The 25,161-nt window shown below is 36.0% G+C and overlaps 1 protein-coding gene across 3 annotated transcripts in view; it reads left to right on the top strand.

Moving 5' to 3' along the window:
• Positions 1-25,161, top strand: part of PCDH11X (protocadherin 11 X-linked) — a 512,943-nt gene that overhangs the window by 35,261 nt on the left and 452,521 nt on the right. For all 3 annotated transcript variants that reach the window (XM_074834783.1, XM_074834781.1, XM_074834784.1), the window contains exon 2: positions 15,910-16,493. In XM_074834783.1, the coding sequence (XP_074690884.1) occupies positions 15,954-16,493 (540 nt within the window). In that variant the 5' untranslated portion in view covers positions 15,910-15,953. The remainder of the gene's footprint in view (positions 1-15,909; positions 16,494-25,161) is intronic.

The raw sequence follows: 25,161 nt of genomic DNA, 5'->3' as shown, positions 1-25,161 counted from the left end.
TTCACTTTGAGGGACTATTGGCTGATTCTTGAGACTATTGAATTTTCATAGCAGTATACAGGAAAGCAGTGTATCACCAAGATGAAACAGAAAGCTTAACAGGCACTGTATCTCTTGGTCTTTATGGAAACTTTGCCAACGATCTTAGAAGAATCTGAATTGGGCTCTAAAATACTGACACAAATGAAGGTAGGAGGCAGTACAATGGTTCTGCCAGGTGTGTCAGTCACACTATTAGAATACTATATTGTTTTTCATTTTATTAGATTAAATTAGAAATTATATGTGTCCAAGAACAATGGGAAATCTTACTTGTAGAAGAATACTGGCAACAGACTGATATAACTGAAATCTTACAAGTAGCTTGTTTACTTACAAAATTAGCTTTTAAAGAAAAGAATTTTATCTTTCTTAACAGGGAAAAGGTGCGTATCTATTCCATATTTAAAATTTGTACAGGAAACTGTCATAATCCTACTCTAGGGTGGGGGGAAAACTTAATTATCTATTATTTTTGCAGAGGTGGAACGTGACAACGTGATTTTGTTATCCAGGCGACTAAGTGTACCGTTACTTCTTGCAGAACACTTAAGGTCATTATAGAGTACTTGTTATTGTTAGGCACTAGGTGGCCTGCTTGCTAAAACATAGTAATAAAGACTTACACAAAGACAATTTGCAAAAGCACTCAGTGAAAAATGAGTAAATAAAAATGCATCTTTAATTTCTAATAGAGGATGATGCATTTAAACTATGTGATGCGAAGTAACGTATGCATGGAAATGTGCAGATAGTACAACCTACCCAAAACCAAATTAGCACACAATTATTTTGTTCTTGTCTTGCAGACAAGTTCCCTTTTGTATATTTGCTTAAGGAAGACCAGTAACTCATTCATACTTCTGGTGAAAACATTCTTCTCTTACCCAGCAATGTCTTAACAGTGCTGGTATCAAAAGTGATCTAGCTGTATGTGCATGTTTTTTTCTTCCCACTATCATAAAAGATCAAAGTTTCCCACCAAAAGACAAGATACTAACCTGTATGTTCTCTAAAGCGTAAGCTCTTAGTTCTCTTGAGGGACATTAAAAACTGGCAAGTACAATGTAGTGGTAGCATTTGTTTTAGAAACCTAATGGGTTATTGTACTGTATTGTATTATTCTCAGAAACATGAAAAGGGTCAGTATTATTTATTGTTTTGAAGAAGCAAATTTAACAGCTCATGTTTTAGGAGTTAGTTGTACACATACACTCAATCTGATCTCAGATAGTGATCTATAGAAAACAATAATTAAGTATAGTAAGCAAAGCAACACCTTGCCATTTTTTTTCTGTTTAGTTTTTAGTAACTGAAGGCTAGATGTGACCTGTGGCCTTTGAGTATTGCAACCTGAGTTCTGTACTAGAACAAACCATAATAAACTACATTTTTCAGCAATTTTAATGTTTACATTTGTTGGTCTGTGACTCTTGTTAGTGTCAGTAGGAGATATGTGGTGACTTGAGGTGGTGTTCAGTTTGAGCTTTTGGACATTGATTTAAAAAAAAGTATCAATGTTATTTATTTAAAATGTAATGAAATAATAATTTCAATAACAAGCTTTCATTAAAAATAGTTTTACTGTTCAATTGAATGGCTAAATAATTAACCACAGATTTATTTCAATATGATTATTCACCTTCTAAATTTCAGGTCAAATGCAAGACTAATGAGATGGCTGAAATTCTAATGATTATTTTACCTATCATTGATAGAATTCTAAAATATTAGCAGTCAAGGAGAGTGCAAAGTTTTTACTGTTCTGCAGAGACCATGTGAGAAGTATGTATCTGAACCAAGGAATGGAACATAATCTGCATTCCAGGCAACACTATTTTGGTCATCAGCTTGGAAATTAATCTTGCAGATATTTTTCAACTGAATTCCCCTAATGTCTCTGTTATAAAACAAACAAATGAACAAACAACAGAAAGCCCCATTGCACTGATTTCTAATTGTATAAGAAAGAGCATTGTGTGGCTAGTGTAATTACTTGTTTCATTTTCTCCTGAAATCACATGAATGATTTCACAATGGATTCAGATGACTGATCATATTTTTCTAGGACAGAGAAGATATTTCAACCTGATATCTGTGTGCTTTAATCTGAGTAAAAGTAGAACACACCAGGAAATATATGGCAGAATATAGCGCATTCCATGAAAAGGTCTAATTATTTATTTTTTTCCTACAAGAAAACATTGCATCCCAATAGAAGAGGAACTATAAGAACTTGTATTTTTGTGATTTGCTCAAAAAGTGTATGCCCCTATATTCCAGCCAAGTCCAAGCATGAATCTCTTGAATTGATTTTAAAGAGATCAGACTTGGCAGTATCCCTCAGGTTACGGAGAACGATTCTCCATTTAAAACAATGTAGCATCCATCCACACTGTGCACTGAGGAATAATACACTTCCTCAAACTCTGTCAAAAAAAGAAAAAAATCAGTGATATGTGGTGCACAATAAAAAAAAAAAAATCCCATCACTAATGCTGGTAGCAGCGGTAGTGAATGAACTGCTGATGATATACACAGTTCTGACAGAGAAACATCACTGTGAGACGTCAGACTGCATCTAGGAGTTCAGCTCTGGATATCAGAAAATAGATGTAATGTACTGCGTCACATAAAATGTAGTGGAATTTTATTAGGCAACAGACGTGCAAACTTAAGACACCATATCACACTCTTTTTATATACTGGCATGTTTGAAAAAATCCAAAATATCTCATAAAAATTTACAGTATACATGGGACTAACATTATTAAGTTTCAGGGAAGTGTTCCAGCAATCCTTCCGATATTTTGTTCCTAATGTTTATGTTGCAATAGAAATTGCGGCTACTTTTCAATAGCACAATACTTTACTGCTTCCGGTTCCAGTAACAGAATAGAACACTTTCTTTAGGAAATGGGCTCTAATGCACTTAATACATATCACATATAACACAACACTGGAATTCTAATAGATTTTAGTAACAAACCACCAGATTTTCATTACTAAATACTGAGGATTTGAGTTTTGTAAGTTCTGAGCATCTGTTTTACTGGAAATCATTAGGAGTTCTGACTGACAGTTATGCTGTCAGAGGTTAAAGATTTGAAATGTTATTATTTTCTCAATTTAATCACAAATCAATATTTCTACTTCTTATACCAGTAATTGATGGAGCCATTAATCTTATCACTGTTGTTCTTTCATCTTGTGAAGCAACATGTAATTATGTCCTTGTGTCACTCGCGTTCATCTTGCTTAAGTCATTCAAAACAACTTCTACATATCAAGAAAAACATCCATTGTCTTGGTAGGTCTTAGATGTGGAGGTCTAATTAGCTGATGTAAAGGAACAGTGTATCTGATTGTGTTTTCATGACATTTCTATTACAACCTTAATACAAATGTCTAATTTCCAGAAATAACCAAAAAGCCTTTGGTCATTTCCAGTTGACTGAATCAGGCAAAGTCACCAAAATGTGAAGCATGACAAAACTTTCAAATGATACAGTATTTAATACAATGCCACGTTATTCAAAAATTCTCTGTGTTGTGATTACTTCACTTAATAGGCTGGTATGTCTTTTATGGTATTTGTTGTGCTCTTTTCTGTCTTGCTTACATTTAAATAATAAGCTGTTATCAAGTGGAGAAGTCACTCCATTTATATGTAAAATTAGGTTTTTTGCTGGGTTTGTGGAATAGGTACATGACTTTTATACAGAACAGAGAAGGAAGAATATGCATATATTTGAAACTTTAATCATTGTTCATATTACTCATTTAAGATTTTTCCTCATTTAATTCCTACCTTCAGGAACTAATATTCTGTTTTCTTCAAAAATGTTTTGTGCAGTGTACCAGTAATGATAAAACACATCACGGGCCCATGATGTTGTGTGAGAAAATGTGCTTCAATATGATTTTAGAAAGTTTTTTCACGAACATCAATGACCTATAGGACTCTGATATACAGATATACATTGTTCTCATTATCAACGTAGTTATGACTTCCCCTTCCCTCCATTAAAAACCTTTTGAAGCTGTTGTACTATGTCAGAAGGAGGAGAATGGATGGGAGATAATATCCCAAACTTTTCTGTTCTACATTACAAGTCTGAGTCTATTCCACATTATTTGTGTCTGGACATCACTGACAGTAGGCTCGGCACACCGAGTCAATGGACATGCAGATTTCTAGCTAGAAATATTTTGTCCACATCACAAAAATCCTTTTGTTTTATCCTAATTGTTGACAGGTTTCAGTGAGGAGGCAGTGAAGAAATGCAAACAGCTTTTTCCATTATTTGAGTACAGTCTATGCAGGAGCTCTACTGTCTTTAGAAAGTTCATGGATCTAGGCAAAACTTCAAAAATCAAGTTTTCTAAGATTCTGTTAAGCATCAGCTTTACTATGGCAGGCTTCAGTCGAAAGCATAGCTTGTTTTGATCTGGCCTGGCATTTGTAATAAAATCTAAAATTAAGTATTCAGTGCTGACATGTAACAGTCTATGCAAATATTTAATAAAATTCTGTTGTTGAGATATGTAGACTCTCTCACTTTATGCTTAAGGCGTTTGATTTTCAGAGCTAGTTGCGGCAAATTTTTTAAACCCTACAGGAGACACCACTGATTTTGGTGGGCTTTGAATCAATTTAATAGAAAATTGTTGACCAGATCCTTATTAAACCATATTTACTCTACAGGTAAAACAAAATTTGAAGTACAGAATCAGGCCCTGCACATCAAGCGGCTGTAACACATTTTAAAGTATCCTTATAATTCTGTTTCGTCCAATTCTGTGACTCTTTATACTGAGTATTTTCTGTACAAGTAGTCCAACTGACTTTTGGTAGCTGCTTCCTCCCAAGTCTTAACAGCTATGCTCCATCATTTCCACAGGATAATTTAGTTTTCAATCCCCTTTCCAGAATCACTTTAGTGTAGTGCTCCTGGCACAGAATTTCAGTGCTTTGAGAAGCAATCCATGTTTGCAATCTCTACAGCAGTTTGGGGATCTGTCAGGGTGGGAGGTGCTATGCACTAGAAAGTATTTTACCAGAACAGTTAGATGATTCCAGTGTTGTTTTGTTCTGGGTTTTTTTAAATAACAGAGGAAAATACTTTACATTTTTGTTTATATAAACTATACAATTAAATAAGTATTTTTCTTATATATCAGTAAGGCATACTTTTGACTAGTAAGAGAAATTTCTTAAAAATTTACATGATTTCACCCTTCAAAAGTTGGTATATTTTTAACAGTCATGCATATGCTAATATTGAGTTACTAAAAGTTCAGTCCTACTCCATTAATATATAAAGGATTAAGTTAAATTTATTTAGCATTTCATGAATAATTTTCTGTGCATCTTTTGTTCAAAAGTTACATCAAATTATCTGAAAAGATTTTGCAGAAAGCACACTATAATATAATTATTATTGTTATTACTATCTTTAACTACTTGGACTATATCAACATATTGAAGCAAAGGTCATTTCAAGCTAAAAATGTAGTAAGAAGAGAATTCCTCCTTAGAAGGGTTGGGAGAAGAAACAGTTGTGTCACAAGGAACTAATCAAATGATATTACTGAATTTGATTGAATTTTAAATATATATTTACTTCATCAATATTATATTATCATAAGAGATAAATTAATGCCCTTAATAATGTAAGATATGAATTAGTAAGGCTTGATCTTAATCCTTTTAACTATAACCAGCTGGGATTAAACTCGGATGCTTTAGGTCTCCCACTTAATACATCACAAGAAATCTTTTATCAAACTGCTTTTCATTTTCTTTTATATACGTTTATTTCCCGTAGTTAGGAGAGGAAAAAGGGCGGTTCACTTCTTTCTCAGTGAAAATTTTTCTAAAGCCACACTACGCTGCAGCAGGTATTGCTAACACCTTTTATGTATACAGCACCTTTCACTTTGAGTGATTGCCAAAGCACTTTATAGATTCTTAAATACAGGGTTTTTTTTTTTCCTCATACCACTGAAAGTCTGTACCAACAGTGCTGCACTGAAGCGGCTTTAGGAAAGGGATAACCTCTCCACCTGAACCTACAGAACACTGGCATTTATGTAGGCCAGACTGTAGTAACTCAGGCCAGAATTTACAGACAATTTGTAAGTGCTTAGTCATTTAAAGTTTATAAAAAAAATTACAGTCTTTCTTTGCCTCACTTTTCTTCATCTGCGTATCTAATGCAAAAGACAATACACCTTTGCCACAATTTCTAACGAATAGTTTCCGATTTACATTTATTTATGTTTGTTAGGCAATGCTACTTGATGGGTACCTTGTCAGATGGCTCTTTCACCAGATGCTGGGGAAACACTCGGAGCAAGATGGCGGCGAGAAGCCGGCTAAGGCGGGAAAGTGCCTGAGGCGGGAAGTGCCTGCTGAGGGGAAGCTGCCAGCCCCGCCCACCCTGGGAAGCTTCCAGAAGGAGCCAGGGGTGGGGTAGGGGGTGTAGGGTCAGGGTGTGCCGCCACCATTACGGTGCTGCCCTCGGTGTGCCTGGCTCAGTGGCGCTAAGAATGCGTGAGAATAGAGCTAGTAAACTGTGTTATTTCCCCAGTCTTCCTGCAATTTCTGCCACAAGACCTTCCAAAGCTAAAGATGGCAGCTTCATCTTTGTGTCCAGGTAAGGAAAAAGAAAGGGTTTTCCCAGAGACTGCCTGAGGGTCTCTGGAGAGAGTGGTAAACCCCCAGGCTAGCTGGGGTCAGGGCAAGCCGGACTGGGAGGAACTGGCCTGCCAGGACAGCGATGGAGAGACATTTACTTATAATCTTATTTTGTCTTAATTTTTTTTTTTCTTTCCATAAAAGGATTGTGGTTTTGGTTTATATTCTAAGATAACTTATCTTCAGGTGGTTTTCTTCTGCCCTTGGAAAACCCTTGCTCTCAAATCATGTTCTCTAGGAGAGTCTTATATTACATACTGCAATGTTTTATTCATATAGTGTATTTAGATAGGGTCAGTTAGCTAAAAAATGTGTTGATTACTTCTCTGCTATTTGGATCCATACATAAATAATGAGAAAATTCCTTCCAACGTGTGCAATTAGTTCTCATCTTCACAGTACTCTTAGAGATTCCAGAGCCGAGATGTATTCTTATGTATTGTAGCCATATGTTACATGTGACAACTCTGGACAGACGTGGTCATTAGGTTGTTAATTGGTGAGATGTATGCTAAGGTATAGAAAACCTCTTTTATGATGTATTTTATATTTTAAACTCTTAACCAGTGCCTTCTAGTTTGAATCTCATTTACATTTAAGCCATCTTTGAGAACAAAAAATCCCATACGAAAATGAGTAGGTATGCTGCCACTGGATGAAAAACATACTGGTTCTTATCTAAAGACTTCAATGGGGACTCTGCTACTGTTAAAATTTTCTTTTTTTGGTACTGTATAAACTTTTGCTTGAAGAAAATGGATTGAATAGGTAACATTCTGCTTCTGTGACATTTCTGCAAGGATGGATGTAAAATTGCCTGAACTATTTTCTTCCCATTTTACCGAGGAAGAAGAAAATAAGTTATTTGATGCTTAGTTATTAGTTACAATAATAAGTAATTAAATACATTAGTTAAAGACTGCATAAGTGTATGAATTTTGTATGTTTTAACACAAGCCTTACAGCATCAGGAATGGAACACTGTCCATATCCAGACAGTCTGGAAATAAACAAATACTAAAATATGTTTTATACATGCTTTGTTGCTATAATCTACTAGTCCTGTTTTACATAGGCACACTGATAATTTGCAGAGCAGGAATTATGGTGAAAGTTCAACTACTATTTTCTTTTCAGACTTGGAGTACTGTAAGAACTTGTTACAAAAATCTGTGAGAGTAATTTCACAGGACACTCGGCCTTCTCTGGGTATATTATGCTGAGGCAGAGAGATGGAAATATGAAAGTTTAAGCAACTGAAAAAAAATGTATAGGACAAGTAAGGTTCCAGTATGATTTAAAATCTAAAATATGAATCCTGATATCCAGGAGAACTTTTTTTCTCCCCATCAGGAATTTGATGCAACAGTTGCAAAATTCCAGGTATCCAGGGTTTAGTAAGAATTACAGAATATAAATAGAATTTTTTTTTTTAGCTCAAAACTTTTTTAAAAGAAAAAGTGGCAATATATATAGTTTCTGTTCGTTCTTTTTCTCTATGTTTTGGGAACAGTGTTCTCACAAATGGAACTTTTGGTTAAATGAGAAGTGTAAGTGTAGTTACATCATCTGTCATTTGAACTGAAGGGTGGGATGGAAAAAGGAAGCTCATTTCTGCTACTCTGCAATGTTTTGTGTATTACTGGACTCTAGGCAGAATTGTATTTAGTATAAGTAAGTAATAAACAATACAGCTTTCAGCTGTGAGCAATATTTTTATACTTATTCAGAAGTACTTGAATTGTTTAGTAGACACTATGAAATGTATTTTTCTACTATTCAATAATGAAAGTTATTAACTGGCAGTGAGGCAGTAAAGCAAAATGCATTATGTATGAAACAGGTGATCTTGACGTTTGCCATTTCAAAGGATTTGACACAAGTGACTAAAATCAGATTTACTTCCATTTTTAAATAAATAAAAGTGTGCTTTAAGTTGAAATACATCCAATGATCACATATGTGGTTTCACATAATTTCTTATTGTGATACTGCGTTCTCTTGACAGTGGTTCATGGATGGCTTTTCTTTTGTTTGCTTTAGCAGAGAATTAATTTTAAGATTTGAGGCATGAACAGGTTTTCAAGGACCAAAACTAGAGCAATTTTCACTTGATTTGTAAAATGTATTCATGTATGCAAACACACAAATAAAACACTAAGAAAATATTATGAATCGTACCATTAAGAACTTGAGTTTTTGTGGTGTTTTTGAAAGCCGGTCATTGAATTAGAGTGAATATATATTTGAATTTGTAGAGTGATGTTGTGCTATTGGAGTAGTAATATTTATAGAGGGTTTGTGTGTTGCCTTTGTTGTTTTGTTTGTTTGTTTGTTTTTCTATTTGTTCAGATATCCCAGTGTTTCTTTCTAAGAAAATGGAAATAGCCATGCTTGTCAGGGAGTTCTTCACTTTTTTCCCAAGATTTCTGTTTTCAGCCTTTAGCTCTCTATGCAGCTCTGGTGTATAACTGTCTCACTGCTAATAGGACTGTCTATTTCCTAGTGTTACTGGTATATAAATAAATCTGATACTGCATATTCTCAGTTTTCTGAAATAAGTTACAGGATATTTTTAAAATATTTGCAGAGCGGTTGCTAGATAGATTTTCCCAGACTTGGATTGTGCTTACCATTTTAGTGAAAAAGAGAGTTCAGCTTTACAGGGATTCATTTGAAACAATTAAAAGAAATTACTCTTTATGCCATATATCAATGAGTTTGAGTTCAATTTGTCCATTCAGCATGCTAACTGCCTGTTGTGTATTTATAGTTCTGTTCACTGTTTCCAGCATCTTGATTCAAGTTTTAGTGAGCACTCTTCCTATTAGTTGCAGATTAATATCAGGAATATAGAATTCTGTTTCAGTAAGAATTTATCAAATTGCTTGTTTTTAATGCCTTGGCTGCTTCTTCATGTGGCTGCAAGAATCTGCCTTTTGGTCATTAACTTTTTATTTCTTCCAGTGAAGAGTATTTCTTACTCCCCTGTGATGGAAAAGTAAAAAAAACCAAAAAATAACCAAAACTAAAAATACTCTATTTCTGAAGCAGTGAAGACTGTGAATCAGGAGAACATGCAACTGTAAGCAAGTTGTGGCTCACCCTTAATTCTTTTGTTGACTAAAATAGATGTGGGGTGATGTTTTCTCCTGATGATAAGAATTTCCAGTTTCATTTTGTTCATAACTGGAAAAAAAATCAAATTAAAGAAACCTCATTGAAGTCAGTGCCATCACGCTAATAAAAAATAGATCAAAGACAAATCACTCCCTTAGTGGATTTAGAATAAAATCATATGAGGGAATGAATTTGAAAGCCTTGATAATATAACAAATTGTCTGTTTCTCTTTGAGGTAGGTCTTTTTCTTTGAATACGATCATGAAATATACTATTCAGCGAGTGGATCCTGTGGATAGGTATCGATGGCTGCAAAATAACTTATGTTTGAAACATTTTAGAGTGTGAAAATGAGTTCAGGTTGGTTGTTATCATTTGTGCCTGGCCTTAAAAAAATGAGGGGGATTCCTGTCAGGCAACAGCTTTGTAGTATTTCTTATTGTCATCAAAAATGGTAAGAAATAATAGTAAAGTATCTACCTTTTTAAAGAAGTTAACCACCATCAAGACCAGCCAGTTCCTTAAATGAAATGTGGTATGTGTGGTGACAAAGGATAGACATTGCTGTGTTCAGCTGTTAGTGACTTACAGCAAAAAAAAGCCCAACAATCAAAACACCAAACACTAAAAATCTGCAGCAGTAGAAAAGATCCCACCTAACAATCCAGCAGTTGAGCTCTACAGGATGAAGTTGAAATCTGTACCAACATGATTCAGAAATTCAAAACCTCTGGCATATAGCATAGACCTGCTTAATTAGCAATGGACACTTTAGAGTGAGCCTTTGTGAACTGTAGTATTTGCAAATATCTTATTCTTCAGTTAAATAACAGCATAATAACGCTATTGACTGACAAATAGAGCCCGTGTCATGGGGATCTTCTGCTCTGAGAAGCACTGTTTTAACACAGGGGTTTAAATACTGTTTAAGGAGTCCACAGTGGATGAGCAGCAAAAGAAAGAATATTATATTGAAAAAGTGTCCATGTAATTAAAATAGGTTCAGGAATATGAAGATAAGAATGGGAGTAATATTTTTTAGGCTTTCTTTTCTATTATGATTTCAATATTTGGATATTGATGTCATTTTGGACTTTAATGTAATATTCCTAAATTTTTGAAATAGTCTATGATAGTTTTTTCTTAAAACTTGATCTAGCAGTTAGAGAATATTACCACAGCTTATTTATTCCTACTCGAAGTGAAATCTGAACCCAGATACCAAGAAATAATGTTGCTTTTTCATTTGAAGTGGCCACTTGAACTCTTAACTGCATTTACTACTTTTCTTTGATCCTCTTAAGTAAGAAATACTAATTGAGTACTGTAATAAGCTACAGTAATTCTGACTCGGGTGGGACCCGATAGAGTCTTGTCTATAAAGAACAGATTTAGGTTCCACCTTCACATTGTACTCCATTAGGTAGTTAAAGTTTTTATATTCTGTCTACTTCTCAAGGTATGATTTGACAGGTGCTAAATGAAGATAATGAGCAATGATAATATTTAAATTATGCCATTAATATTTAGTGTATTGGAAAAAAAAGGCAGGTATATTTAAGTGCATAGATACTCAGATGAAAGCGAGCATATCTAAAATTGTGGGTTTTTTTTTTCCCTCCTACCCTCCATCCTGTCCATCTGGGCCATTTGCCTTACTAGTTACAGAAGTCAGCAGTACAGATATCAATGCATTCTTTTGAAAGCTGGGAAAATGGCTTGGCAAGCTTAATGTTACCTTCTGTTAAACAATTTAATTTGTTCCTAATTTTTTTTTTTTTTACCGCCTTAAAAGTGTTAGTGAGTGCTGGAGCTTTTCAAAGGTCCTTTAGAGTTGGACTACTCTCTTTAGCCTTCTGTACTTTTTCCCCCTTCTATACTCCAGTCATGAAGAAAGCCTGTTTCTACACACTGTACTCTGACTGCCTTTCTGTCCTGTTCTTTTCTTTTTTCCTTTTTGTGTTTTTATCTTGTCTGTCTTTCTTAGTTCATCTCTGACTTTTTCCGCCATCTGTTACCATTCACATGCTCTCTTTGGGTAATTTCTCTTAATGTCCTGTTCTGTCTGACTGCCATTTCCATTTGTAGTTTCTTTAGCCTTTCCTTTCCCATTTGGATTTGTATTTATATTGTTTTCCCGTTTTGTGGTATTTATATTTATGATATGTAGACAAATACGGGACATGTGAAATAGTGTATGTCATTAGAAATACTCTGATTTCGTAAATGTCTTTCAGGATGATGCTTCATTGCTAGGAAGTACCTCGTGCTCTTTTTCTTTGCATTGCTGTTGCCATAGTATTCCTATCAGTGCTATGGCACAAATGACAGGCAACATACAGCTATGGCTATATAAATAGGTTGCTTTAAGAACAACACTTTCCCCATGGCATAAGATGCTCCACTGTATATTTAAGCAGAAAGCTTGAGTCATGTTGGGTTTTTTTCTTGTTAAACATACATCTACAGCTCTAGAGCAGTTTATAAAGGTTCAAAAGTGTTCCTAGAATTGTTTAGAAAGATAGGTAAAGACCATTTAAAAATAATGTATTCATGAATTCAAGAATTGTAAGTAATTTTTAGTTGTTTTTTCTACTTTGAGACTAAACAGTTTTCTGTTAAAACTCATAACACTACCTATTCTGTCTATACTTTTTAGCAGGTCAGGAAAATCTGCAGCAGTAAAAGACATAACAAAAAGTCATGTTAGCATTTATCTAACATGGTTTATAACAGTGGTGTTCTATTATTTCCGTGTTTCAATGCATTTTCTTTAATATGACACAAAAATATTTTTAATACAATGGGTCAAACTTTGTTTCATTTAAAAAAAGTAAATAAAAATATGCATAGTAATGTAATGCTAAGAAATTCCACCCCTCAGTTTTCCTGACAAACCTCTTTGAGTCCTATTGTTATTACTTTATAATCCCTGGAAACTCCACTGCAGTTATAACTGGGTTATAGGAATTCTTATCAGTTATTTTTAATATAAATTATCTGCTGGTACTATCATAACTTTCAGAATTGATTTGGGAAAGTTTTTCGTGAACTCTTTAGACTGTTCGATCTGTGTACTCATCCTGAAATTGCTTTGTAAAACTTGGTAGATAAACTTTTGAGTGTGACTAAACTTCTCTGCATCTTCAAAACTAGAGAGGGAGAACCAGTGTGGCATTAATAACCTTGCTAATAACAAAAAGAATTTTTAGCATAAAATTGTTTATTTGGGAGATTTATATACATGACAATACAATATTTTTATATTATGATTTATAGGCAATCCTTACATCAATATTGTCACAGAAGAATTTGGGATAGTAACTAGAATTTGGTTTATATTTGTGGTTGGTATGGCGTTTTTTATTTCTTCCCCTCAGAAACGAACTGTAAGTTTAAAATATTACTATGTAAACATTGAAGGCTTTTTCCCCTGTTTTGTTGTTTTTCAGTTTAACTGCTAGTAGAGAAGAAAAAGTGGGAGAATAGTGCTTTCCAGTATGCGTGGAACATGCTACCATTCTGACATTTTGTTTTGAGGGGAATATTTAAATATCAACTCTTCATTGTAACCCATACATTTTTATTGGTGTTTTGCATGGAAGCAATGTAAATAGATTTATTTTAATAATAGCAGATACAAAAATGCACTTTCCTGAAATAATAGTTTTCTGCATGTTGAATGTACATGGGCAATTACTTTAGTGGGGTGACAATTGCTGGTTATGTATTTACAGAAATACAAGACAGTTAATAAATGAAATCATAATGATCAAAGTAATATATTTGTACAATATCACCACAGTTCTTTCATTAAACTCATGCTGCTACCATAGTGTTACCATTAATGATAGTCAGTATCTGCTGTTGACTTCCTTATTTACATATTTAGGGTTTAATATTACAATGGATTTATAAAGCCTGTTTAGTGTTATGCCTTATACTGAATTACTGAAGTACTGCAAATAAGTCAGCAAATTACTAAAATACTGCAGGTAATGCAGTAAGTATGCCACATAAACTGCGTATCCAGTTCTCACCCATGTCAGCAATCTCGTTCAGGTTAATTGAATTACTCCAGTGAGCAATGCCTTTTTTCATAAGTGAAGACTTGCAGGATTGGATTTTTATTTCATGTTGTTCCTTTTGTAGAATCATAAAGCCAGAAAATGCTTTACATTTAAATCATGCTGAAGTGGAAAGATACACCTTGCAGATCTAGTTGGAAAATGTTCTTTATCTGTTACTTACTCCCAATGAAAAGCAGGTTGCAGGGTTTAAATGGAATAGCAATATTAATTGTTCCTAATCTGTTGACTGCAAAGTCAAATGTTTTAATTTAAATTACCCTGAAAGTGGTACTGCTGAAAGGCAGTAACTAACGGGTGAAGACAATTACTGGCTTCAGTAATTTCTTCAACCACCGCAACTTGGTCTGCAGGAGTAAATCAATCTGTGCTGTGACAGGGAGAATGAAATCAGAAAAGGCAGGAAAAAAATTACATTTTTGCCCGCACAATAGGAAGAATATAGATGAGTTAGTACAGGTATATTTGAAACAGGTGCTAAGCTGGTAGGAGCTAAAATTTCATTAACTAAAAAAATGATTTTAGATGGATTTCTTGAACATCTACCTTGCAGAAATGCTATCCCAGATTGTCCTAAATTCTGGAAGGGCAGAATTACGCAAAGACTGGGCAAAGCAGTGTATTCTATACATGGAGTTCAATAGTGTGTTTCTTCTCTAAAAGTTTGGAGCTGAAAGGCTGTAGGTACATAGATATCTGTATGTACCTGTAAGTCATCCCGTTTTACTTCCATCTTTCTTGAGGTTGTTAACAACCTTGAGAAGAGAATGTACTGTTAGTCAGAAACTACGCCGAAACGTACAGAATATTCTTTTCTTCAACCCAGAACAAATCTGTATCTCACTTTAAAGGTGTTGGTATCAGAGTACTTAGCTCATATATGAGCAGACATCACCAGACTTAAAATTCTACAATATTTCTTAACAGTTCATTCTCCAGACATGTATGAAATGTTGTCACATACCAAAGGGGAAATTATTGCTGATTAGGCTATCTCTTTTTTTCCTCTTTTTTTCCCAAAAATTGAAGAAAGGAAAAAAAAATCTCAACTGTCTTGGAAATTAATGACAAGTATCTAAATAGAGAATATCTGGCAGTATGTTGGGCAGTTGGGGAACTAAGAAGGTTACACATTTACCCTTCCTGCCAGGAAACATCTTTTAGCTTTAGTTCTACATCGAAAACTTTTAACGTTTTGAAATTCTTCTGTGTTAGAATTTTTGCACTGCCATTTAGGCATATAATCCAGACTGCAGTGAATTGAGTTCTAGTATCTAGTTTACTTCCAAAGATCAAATTGGATCTTGTCATCTTAAAGAAAGGGGTGGCTGTATCAATGTCCCTGTGTTAGACGGATTTCCACCGTCACTGGCTGCAGTTCACCAGGCTCCATCTAGGTAACATTTTCTTGCCAGTTTAAGTTCCTATAATAAAAGGAGCGAGATTTCTTTGCTGTTAACAAATATTACACAATTTTGTCAGTGCAAAACTTGGGGGAAAATTAAGACAAGTGTTCTTGGCTCCCCATCTCTGAGCAAGAGGTATGAAAAGATCTGGTTCTCAGCAGATGGTTGCTTGCAAACTTCTTACCTACTTCTTTCCTTGGAAACAAAAAAATTGAGGACAATGTGGCAGAGGGTTCAAATGAAGGGGTTTTCTAAGGAGCAAAGGAAAGTCTCATGCTGGAAATACGGATTTTTGTATTTATTTGTTCATTCACTCTGATCCAGTTCTAAGATTCTTAACTCAGGGTTTAGTAAACAGTTTTAAGTAAAAAATGGTGCAAAAAATTTTAAACATTTTATGAAGGATTAAGTCAAATATCCCTTTACTAATAGGATTTTCAAACAGTTCAGGTTGTTTGCTATAGGATAGGTACTTCTTTCATGTCTCCATCACTTTAAGAGCACAATATTCTGTAAATTTTTAAGAATTTATCTTTCTTTTCCTTTTTCCAGCTACTCTTGGTGTTCTACACGAATACTCATTAGTCATTCTGGAGATGGACTTGCTGTCTGGAACCTACCTCTTGGCAGTCTTATTAGCCTGTATTGTATTTCAATCTGGCGCACAGGAGAAGAATTATACCGTGCGGGAAGAACTGCCTGAAAATGTCCTCATTGGCAATTTGCTCAAGGATCTTAACCTAACGCTGGACCCAGATGTGCCCCTTTCCTCACCGCTACAGTTCAAGCTTGTGTATAAGACTGGGGATGTACCGTTAGTACGGGTGGAAGAGAACACTGGTGAGATATTCACAACTGCAAACCGCATAGACCGAGAGAAGCTGTGCTCTGGCATCTTTAGTGAGAATCGCTGCTTTTATGAGGTGGAGGTTGCTGTTCTGCCTGATGAAGTTTTCAGACTGGTCAAGATCAGATTTCTAATAGAGGATATAAATGACAATGCCCCCCTCTTCCCCTCAACAGTCATTAACATCTCTATCCCTGAAAACACAGCAATTAATTCTCGCTATTCTGTCCCATCTGCTGTTGATCCAGACATTGGTGTGAATGGTATTCAACATTATGAACTCCTTAAGGTGGGTTTCTTCCATTCCTCTATGTTACACTCTCTGTTAGTGTCTTCCCACAAATGTTGCCAGTCCTCATCAACCCATCAGAAATACGAAGCTGCGCACCACAGTAGTGGTACACTGCACATACCTGTCTTGAAATGTTAATCTATACCCCTGAGTGCTTTCTAGTGCATTGTATCCTCGCTTTGTGGAAAGCTGTTTGTGTATGTGTGTGTCTGTCTGTGTAACAATATGGTGAAACATGCATGTCTTCATGAACCCTCCACCAGCACTCAGAGTGTTTGTACGCTTTGGCTAAACAGTCTTAGACCATTAAAGATGTGTTCCTACTGCCACCAGTGTGACAGTGCCAAGTGCAACGATACTTTGCATTGGGTTTATGTCTCCCTCTTGCATGACTGTTAGATTTGAGCAGTAGAACTTAGCACAGAGGCTTATATGATGTGATGCTCATCTGTATACTGATGAGCTATTCCAGAATGAAAGAGAGTCCATTTGTCAAAGCAGCTTTGAAATGTTTGAGTGGGCATCATATCTGGGCAGGGGAAAGGCCAAGGTACGCATGAACGCAAGGATAGCAGTGCCAATGGCCTTGTAAGAGAAGATAGTTCATATTCTTGCTGCTTTTACTCTTTCTAGCAAATAACAGTAGAATTACAATTAGGGAACGAAAGAATAACACATAAACCTGTGGTGTGTAAGTGTGCGATTGCTAAATAAAGGATTACTTGCATTTGATTTTACTTAAGTAGAGGGTTTAGAACAAGAAAGGAACTTACCCTAAAACTGTTGGGTTATTATCTTGGAAGCTGAAAATGTCTTCATTTCCCTTGATTTAGAGTAGGGAACTATCGGGTGGTTAAACTGCTCAGGAGCCAATCTGACACTGTCATTACTGACTGGAATGGCCAATATATTGCTTGATTGACCTGATAGCTAATATTCATTGATATTAGTACTTCTTAGCAATATCATAAAAATAAAGTACTGCCTTATTTTAGCTCTTATAAATTGCTTACAACCTGAAGTAGTTGTGGCAGTGTGGGTACTAACTAGTGACAGAGACATAAAAATCTCTTTCAGAAAACTGCGTCCCACTGGACACTTCTGGTTAGGTATCTAAGAAAAAAAACCCACATATGTCTGTCAGCTCTTGGTGTAGCCTAGGAATTTAAAACTTTTCAAGAACTTACTATTAAGTTTGAGGTCTTTGTAGTAAGCTCTTTAAAACTTTTAAATTCCTAGGTTATACTGAGAGCAGACAGATCTACATGTGTGTGTTAGGGTTTTTTTAGATGGATAACCAGAAGCATCCAGTAGGATGCAATTTTCTTGATTTGGCATTTTAAATGAGAATCTGGGGAATGAATAACAGTATATTAAGTAAATAACAGTAGGAGTAGAAAATAAAAATCCAGGGCTACAGACAAAATGTGGCAAAATAATACACAGTCTGAATAGAGAAATGTTAATATATCTGAGAGAAATGTGCTGTTATTGTAGGAAAAGGAAGAAAATAGAAAACAGCAAAATCAGGAGTCCCTGGGATTGAGCGAGCAACAAACAGTTCAGATCACCACAATAGCAGTCTTGTTTTGTGAGTTTATTTTTGGACTGTGTGTTCAGAAACAGAATGTAACAGATCAGCAGAATGGTAGCATATTTGTATCACACAAGTGGGAGCTCGTCTAAAATACAAGCTACAGCTCTGTACCAAAAGTAGTGTAGGGTGTAAGGCCTTGTCTAAAGATCTAATGTGAGATCAGAATGTTTGCCAGAGAGACAGGTTTCACCAGGAGATGTGCAAATAAAAAAAAAAAAAACCCAAACCCCTCAAATAATTTGGTATTTGAATTAGTGGGAAAAAAGAAGTAAAACCAGTTGCATGTTTATTCAAGTGTCTCTGAAAAACTGCCTTTGCCACATAAGGAAAAGAAAGGTGATGAGTATGAACACATACCAGTATGGATTGAAAGGTCTGAATTCTTGTGCTAGATGTGCCGCAACCAAAATAATTTGTAAAATCACAGTCCTGTAGACAGATCTCCTAAATGAACTAACTGCATTTTTTTCTTGCATGCCTCTTGGTCAGGTACTTTTTGAGTTATGGATCCACTGCCTTTAAATAAGCCAGTGATTTCACATACCTCGGAAAGTATCTGTAAAACCAAGCAGCAGTTTATGACAGCCAGGCACTGTTTGGAATAGTAATGTCCAGATGTTATTCCATTGGTAGCTTTTACAATGTTAATACCAAAAGTGATCATATATGAAGAGGGAAAAAAAGGTAGTAGAAAAGAAGGATTCTGGTGAGCATGCAGGGAGTGTAGTACATACAAAGATCCATCTGTCACTGGGGAAGGACAGGGAGATGAAAATGGAAGAGAAGAGTGGTGGTGCCTGCGAACTCTTTCCTGTCTAACACTGAAATGCTGGGAGGGAGGGTGGCAGGCACACAAGGCTGGTGTTGCTTGCCTTTCCTCTCAAAATGCTCTTCTCATGTGGTTATCCTCTGCTGGTTCTGAGGATATGCTTTGAAGATACAATGTCTTCCGGCTTCTGATGTGCATTGACCTTTTCCTTCCTTTTATAGCCAGCGTACAGAAAAGTGGGTGTGGGAGTGTCAGCTCTGTGCAGCTGTGGGAGATTCAATATGTTAAGAGTCAAACATGTGTTACTGGTAAATGGTTAAGAGGCAAGTCGGCATTGGCCTGTCAGCCCTGCTCAGCTGTGGGAGATTCAATACTTAAGAGCCAAATAGACATAGGCTGATCAGTTCAGCCAGAGAGCTCTGTTTGGGGAACTTGGCGAAGTTGGAGAGCTCTGTCTGGGAGAACTCTGTTTGGTGAGCCAGCCAGGAGCTCTGTCCTGCACTGGCTTGGAGAAGCATCAGCTCTGCTCTGCACGGGCCTGGAGAAGCAGCAAGGCTTGGAGGAGAAGCAGGCCTTCGAAGAGAGATACCAGGCTGTGCTAGTGTGGTGAAGAAAATGGCAGTACTGAGACTGCCTGTGTGGTATGGCACTGTTTGTGGGATAAGAGTGTTGATGATTGTCTAGCTGCTGATTTGCTTATCATGAAGTAAGAGCTAAGGTAGCGAGAGCATAAGTATGTGCCATTGTAATAATAAAGGATTTTCCTTCTGCACTTCAATGGAGAGTCTGTGCCTCAGGTGCCCCAAGTGGGGAAACAGCAGCATGTGAAACTGTTGTGCCTTCTGAACAGGATGAGTCTAGCAGGGCTGATATGATACTGTTGTGGGGAATTTTGGGAAGCACCATATATGAAGATGATGGGCAGGGCGGCACACCTGGAGGGTGGCAGGGGAGTGGGAAATGATAAGATGTGCAAGTCACTTTGTAGAAGCACAAAGGCTGATGCTTTAGTATGCGTGCAGCAACAGAGTGAAATGTGTTGCTCTCTATTTTAGAGAAAGTAATAGCAACTTGACAAGCTGTGCAATGAAGAGAAAGTTCTTCAGTTATATTTCAGTCTTTAAAAAAGTTTACCTGAAATGTGCTTATTGTCTGTGTGAAGCCAGACCTATTTTGCCAGAAGATAAAGAGATTTTTGCTGTAACAATTTCTAAAAAAGAATAAATGTCTTACTAAAACTCAGCTGAATACCTTGTGGGTTTTAAACACATTTTCCTCAATTTTGTATCTCATTGGGAAGGTAACATTCATGTGGTACAATATTTCCTCAGTTTGTTACACTTGCCTTACTGTCCCTCTCAAAGTATGGGAAAAGGTTGGATGTAATTGTTGTATGCAGTTTCTCTTGCAAAGTAGATAATTAACGATAGTATTTTAACTGTATGACAGACTTTCCTGTTATTGTAATCCCCTGCCTCTTTCTAAAAATAATTTTAAAATAGAAGAAAACAGAACATTGTAGAAAAGGTATTGTTGTATTTTGGGTTCAGCATTACTTGGAAGTTTTGTAACACAGGATTTGATCTACTTAACACGAGAGCACTTTAATTGTCACAAAAATTAGCAGTCAGTTTTTACCTGCCTGCATTTTCTCAAAATGTACCTCGATAGAAAATAATGTCTTTATATGTAAGTGATTCATGATACTGCAACTTCAAAACTCCATGAGTCCATGATTCAGCTATACGCTGCCTGAAATGCATGAACTCTAAGAAGACAACAGTTTTACTTAACCTCTGCATTTCTTCTTGTAAGACTTAAGAGTTATGTGGAAGACAAGTTCTAAGAGATGTTCTAAGGAAAACGGTGGGTTTGGTTTGTTCTGTTTTAAAGGAAGATCCAAACGTGTCTTTTGGATAGCTTTTGAATTGTATGTATTGTTTCCTTATTTAGAAAATTAGTTGCAAAAATTTGCAAATATCTTCCACCCAGCCAATGTAATAGCACTAGTGATTGACCAAGAGTTGCTCTGGTAGGAGTTTACAAATACTGAATTATTTAAAAGTAGTGATGCTTTAACATTACATGAACTTCATTTCATCCCCCCCCCACCCCCCACCCCAGAACAGAGGGTTTCCAGGAAACAGTCATGTAAGGCAACTTGCTGTTACCCAAAGAAATTGTTGTGCATAGCATTATAAAAAAGTGTTTCTCTGCTGAGATGCACAAAGCTGACTGTGGATAGGATCATGTTAAAAGTTCAGATGGCAAATGGTAAACAGTGTTTACTATGAATGAGGCTAGAGGGGGAGAACTTAATTAGTTATGACTTAAAAATCATTTAAAATGAGAAATAGTTCCAAGTCTAGATTAGGTAGAAAGATGGCATAACACTGATAGTAGCAGGTGGTCAAAGGAGCAGCTAAGTCAGTGAAGTAATTCAGAGAAAGAAATGGACAGGTGGTAAAACAATGATTTTGTCTCAGCTGAGATAACTACTTAAAGTGTAAACTGGGAATGATAGGGAAAAAGAGAGATGGGCATTCATAAACAGAAGTAGTATGTTAAAACAGCAGGATGCAAGAGCAGATTTTAAATTGAAATGTTAATAAGCAGTGATTTCTCATTAAGGATGAATCTACAAATACTAATGTTCTGGTTTAACCCCAGTAGATAGTTTAGCCTACAGGTCTTTGTTCACCTCTTCAGGGCATTCACATCGCTTACACACTGATGTGAAATGTACATTGTGTCTGGCAATAGCACCACAGTGTTAAAAACGCTTACATGCTGCTGTTGATTACACTATTTCAGTACAGTTATATAGGAGTTCAAGGCAAGCTAATATTTAGTATAACCTGATTAATACACTTAGAATTTACAGGTGTCACAGGCCTCTGCTTTGACTGTGAAGATTTTAGTGTGAAGCATTTCTTTGTTCTCTTAGATGTTAAAAAGGGGAGCTGTTTCAGAGCAGGTTTTGAATAGAATTCCAGCTCTAAGCACTGTAATGGAGTGTCCTTCCAAAAGGATTCATATAAGTGCATGTTTTAAATTATTTTTATTATTACTTAACATTTCTTGTCAACGGGGTATACCATATACACTAGATGTTGCATAGGCGCAACAACACCCAGTTAGCAGTGAACCAGAGTGAAGGCATAACTCTGCTCTTACAGGAGTAGAGCGTTTTCTTCTGTGAGCTAATCCTGTGTGCTAATAGGCTGTTGCTTTAATCTGTCGCAGTTTGGGGGGAAATTAGATTGGTGCTAGTGCTATAGTTCCATTACTCTTGCCTATTACAGTAATTTTCCTGTATTTACTTATCGTCAGAAGCAGCTGCTGCCTTCTTTCTAGAATAATATAATAATCTTTTTGTAGCTGTCAGTTCATACCTCTGTAATCTGACAAAATAGATTCTTACTCAGTCTCACAACACGTCAGTCTTGCCTCTGATGAGGAGAGTTACCTCTTGCTACTGTAGATCATCTCTTGTGATGTCTTTCAATAGAAGCTTTCTCCTTATTTTTGATACAGTTTATAAATTCGGTGACTCGTGGAAGATGGAGATCACAAATCTTCACCGTATTTCAAGCCTGCTCTTGCAACTAGGTTATTTTTGAGCCTCACAGTAGTTCTGGATCAAGGAACTAATGTCACTGATTGTGAAAATCAAGGATGAAAGGAGATGTGTTTTATGTAAAATGAAAGCTAGGAAGGTAGTTAAATCAAAATTACAGAGCAAGACTAGATTAGTAGTTAAATCAGAACCAGAAAGTGAGATTAATGAAATCACTGTTGATAATCATATCATAAGCAGTGGTATAAATTTGATAGTCAAAAACACACAGTGAAGGAACACAAACAAAACCTTGTGGCCTGTTTGTGTTTTAATACTATCCCAGTGGTTCAGTACATAAAGAGTAAGGAAGAAATCACGGCTAATGTCCCTGCAAACTCAGTGCACAGTGATACAGGCTTATATTTTCTTAACACAAATGTTCATCAGATCATCTGCGCTGCCCCAAGCATCAGCTGCTTGAACTTTTCTGTCCTTTTTTTATTCTTTCATTCCTTTAAGTGGAAGCTGAAGCAGCAACCCTCACTTTTACTCTCAAATGATGTTTGAATGAGGGAGCATGCCACAGCTGATCATACTGAAATTCATGTGGGTGATTCTTCTGTGTAGGCTTCAGCAACATGAGAGGACAATGAAGTGGTGTGTTGGCCCTTTAAATAGGTCACAGAAAGCCTGAGGTGGTTGTTATCAACATCTGCCTTCTGTGAAAAATCTGCCAAGATAGAGCTTTTTCTACATGTAAACAGACATTTATTAATATTGTCAGGTTTTATTGAATATTGCAGTTAGACACTAATAAGATTAGGCAAATTCCAACTTCATTACTCCCCCATTATCAAAAGACCTTTGTAAATTTATGGTAACCTAAGTGGTTTTGCACTTTCTGATTTCTTTTTTTATTAGGAACTCTTTCTAGTAATTGTGTAAGGGACATATGGCTGAATTGTACACGATGGCATTAGAGATCCCAAGAATTTTCATTCTACAAACTTAATCAGGAAAATACATGCTTCAGATAGGAAATTTCTTGACTTCTTGGTAAGACAATGATGACTTTTCAGTGTTTTTCTTGTCAGTGGAGAAAGGCTTGCTGGTCAGTGATATTTTGGAATTGACTGACACTAAAACAAAAATCAATTACGCGCATATTGATGTCCCAGGTAACAATAGCACTTAGGTATTTGAACCTAAAACTGAGAAATAATGGCTTTGTTAAATCCTAGATCTGACAGTGCTTATATACAAAGTGAAAATAAGATGCATGTTAAAAAAGCATTTAATGATCGTGTGTGTTTTCCTCCCACTGACATGTAGTTTAGACTAAGATTTTGGCTTGTTTTTCTTCACAGTCCCTTAATTGAATTAGCATGGGAATTTCATTCTGCATAACTTTGCAGGGCAGGTTAACTTCCATCTTTATTGTAATGTCTCATACGTATTTCATGTATTTGCAGAACAGTACTGTGTCTTATTTCCTATTTCATGTGCCAGTATAGATGGGGAAAGTAATAGATTTAGGGAGCTCAAAAATAGATTTAGGAAGTTTTTTGTTCTGGAGTTGCACTCCAGTCAAGCTCTAAGGTCACCCTCTAGTGCCTGTAATTTAATAAATATGGAGAGTTGGACATGTTGTCTTTCTAAGGTAACTTTTAGCTGCCCTTTAGAAGAGAGAGGTTTTCTAGGACAGACAGGCTGTCTTTTGAATGATGCTGAGTACTTTTTTCCCTAAGTCCACAGTGGCAGTGGGGAATAGATCAGAACAGAAACATCTTTGCCTTTCTCTGTTCCTGCTAGATCAGTGTATTTGTTTAATGTTATTGCATAGCTTCATTTTTTTCACGAGTGGTTCCCTCTCCTTGTCTTTTCCACTAAGATGTGGATAATTACCATCTGAAGTGACAAGAATTTCAGCAGTCCCTTGAAGATTCACAAATACTATTTGCTGAGATGGCCAACTTCACAAATAGATGTTAGTTGTAAATCTTCTTTAATACGCATTTGTAGAGATTGAAGTGCCATATCAGATTTCTGTTAAATCTTGATGCACCTACCTTCCAAGTAATTTAGGACTTTTTTTCTGTGTTTTTTTGTTGTGTGGTGTGGGTTTTTTTTTCTTAATTCTACTCATGAAGTAGTAATGTGCTGTACAACAGGGCTAAATTTGAAAGTCACTCTTCAGCTATAGGGAAGTTCAGGTGTTAGTAAAAAGGCTCAATTCTTTGAAAGATTGAGCCTCACAGAATCTAAAACTATTCACAAATACATACCACTTCCAAATGATTATGTGGGTTAGTTAATGTTGTCCTTAGTACTGTTGTGTAGTTTCAAATGCTTACTCTGTGAAGCTCTGGTTGGGAAAAAGCCTTTTTGTTCCAGAAACCTGAGGTCAGTTGGTTTCATGTGAAGTAATAACTTTGACACAACAGTTTTAGAGTTAACTTCGTAAGTAAGTGTCCTTTACTCTAGAAATCAGTTCTTGAAAAGTAAATATATTTTGAGAAGTGATTCATTTTTCCTTTCATTCAGGCTTTGGTCTGATAGGTACAATTAGGCCTGATAATGGCTTTTTTTCTGAACTTATTTTATGCAACAACGCCCTCCCCATGCATTTCTGTATTATTTTTACCTCTATACCAACCTAACTTACCCTGCACAACTTTTACCCCTGCACCTTCTCATAAAAGAAACCTGCAGTGAGCCTATCCAATGAAGATTTGGG

The sequence above is a fragment of the Strix aluco genome, chromosome 10 (assembly GCF_031877795.1).
Source record: "Strix aluco isolate bStrAlu1 chromosome 10, bStrAlu1.hap1, whole genome shotgun sequence".
In the NCBI taxonomy this organism is placed as follows: domain Eukaryota; kingdom Metazoa; phylum Chordata; class Aves; order Strigiformes; family Strigidae; genus Strix; species Strix aluco.
This window is presented reverse-complemented; position numbering and strand designations above follow the sequence as displayed.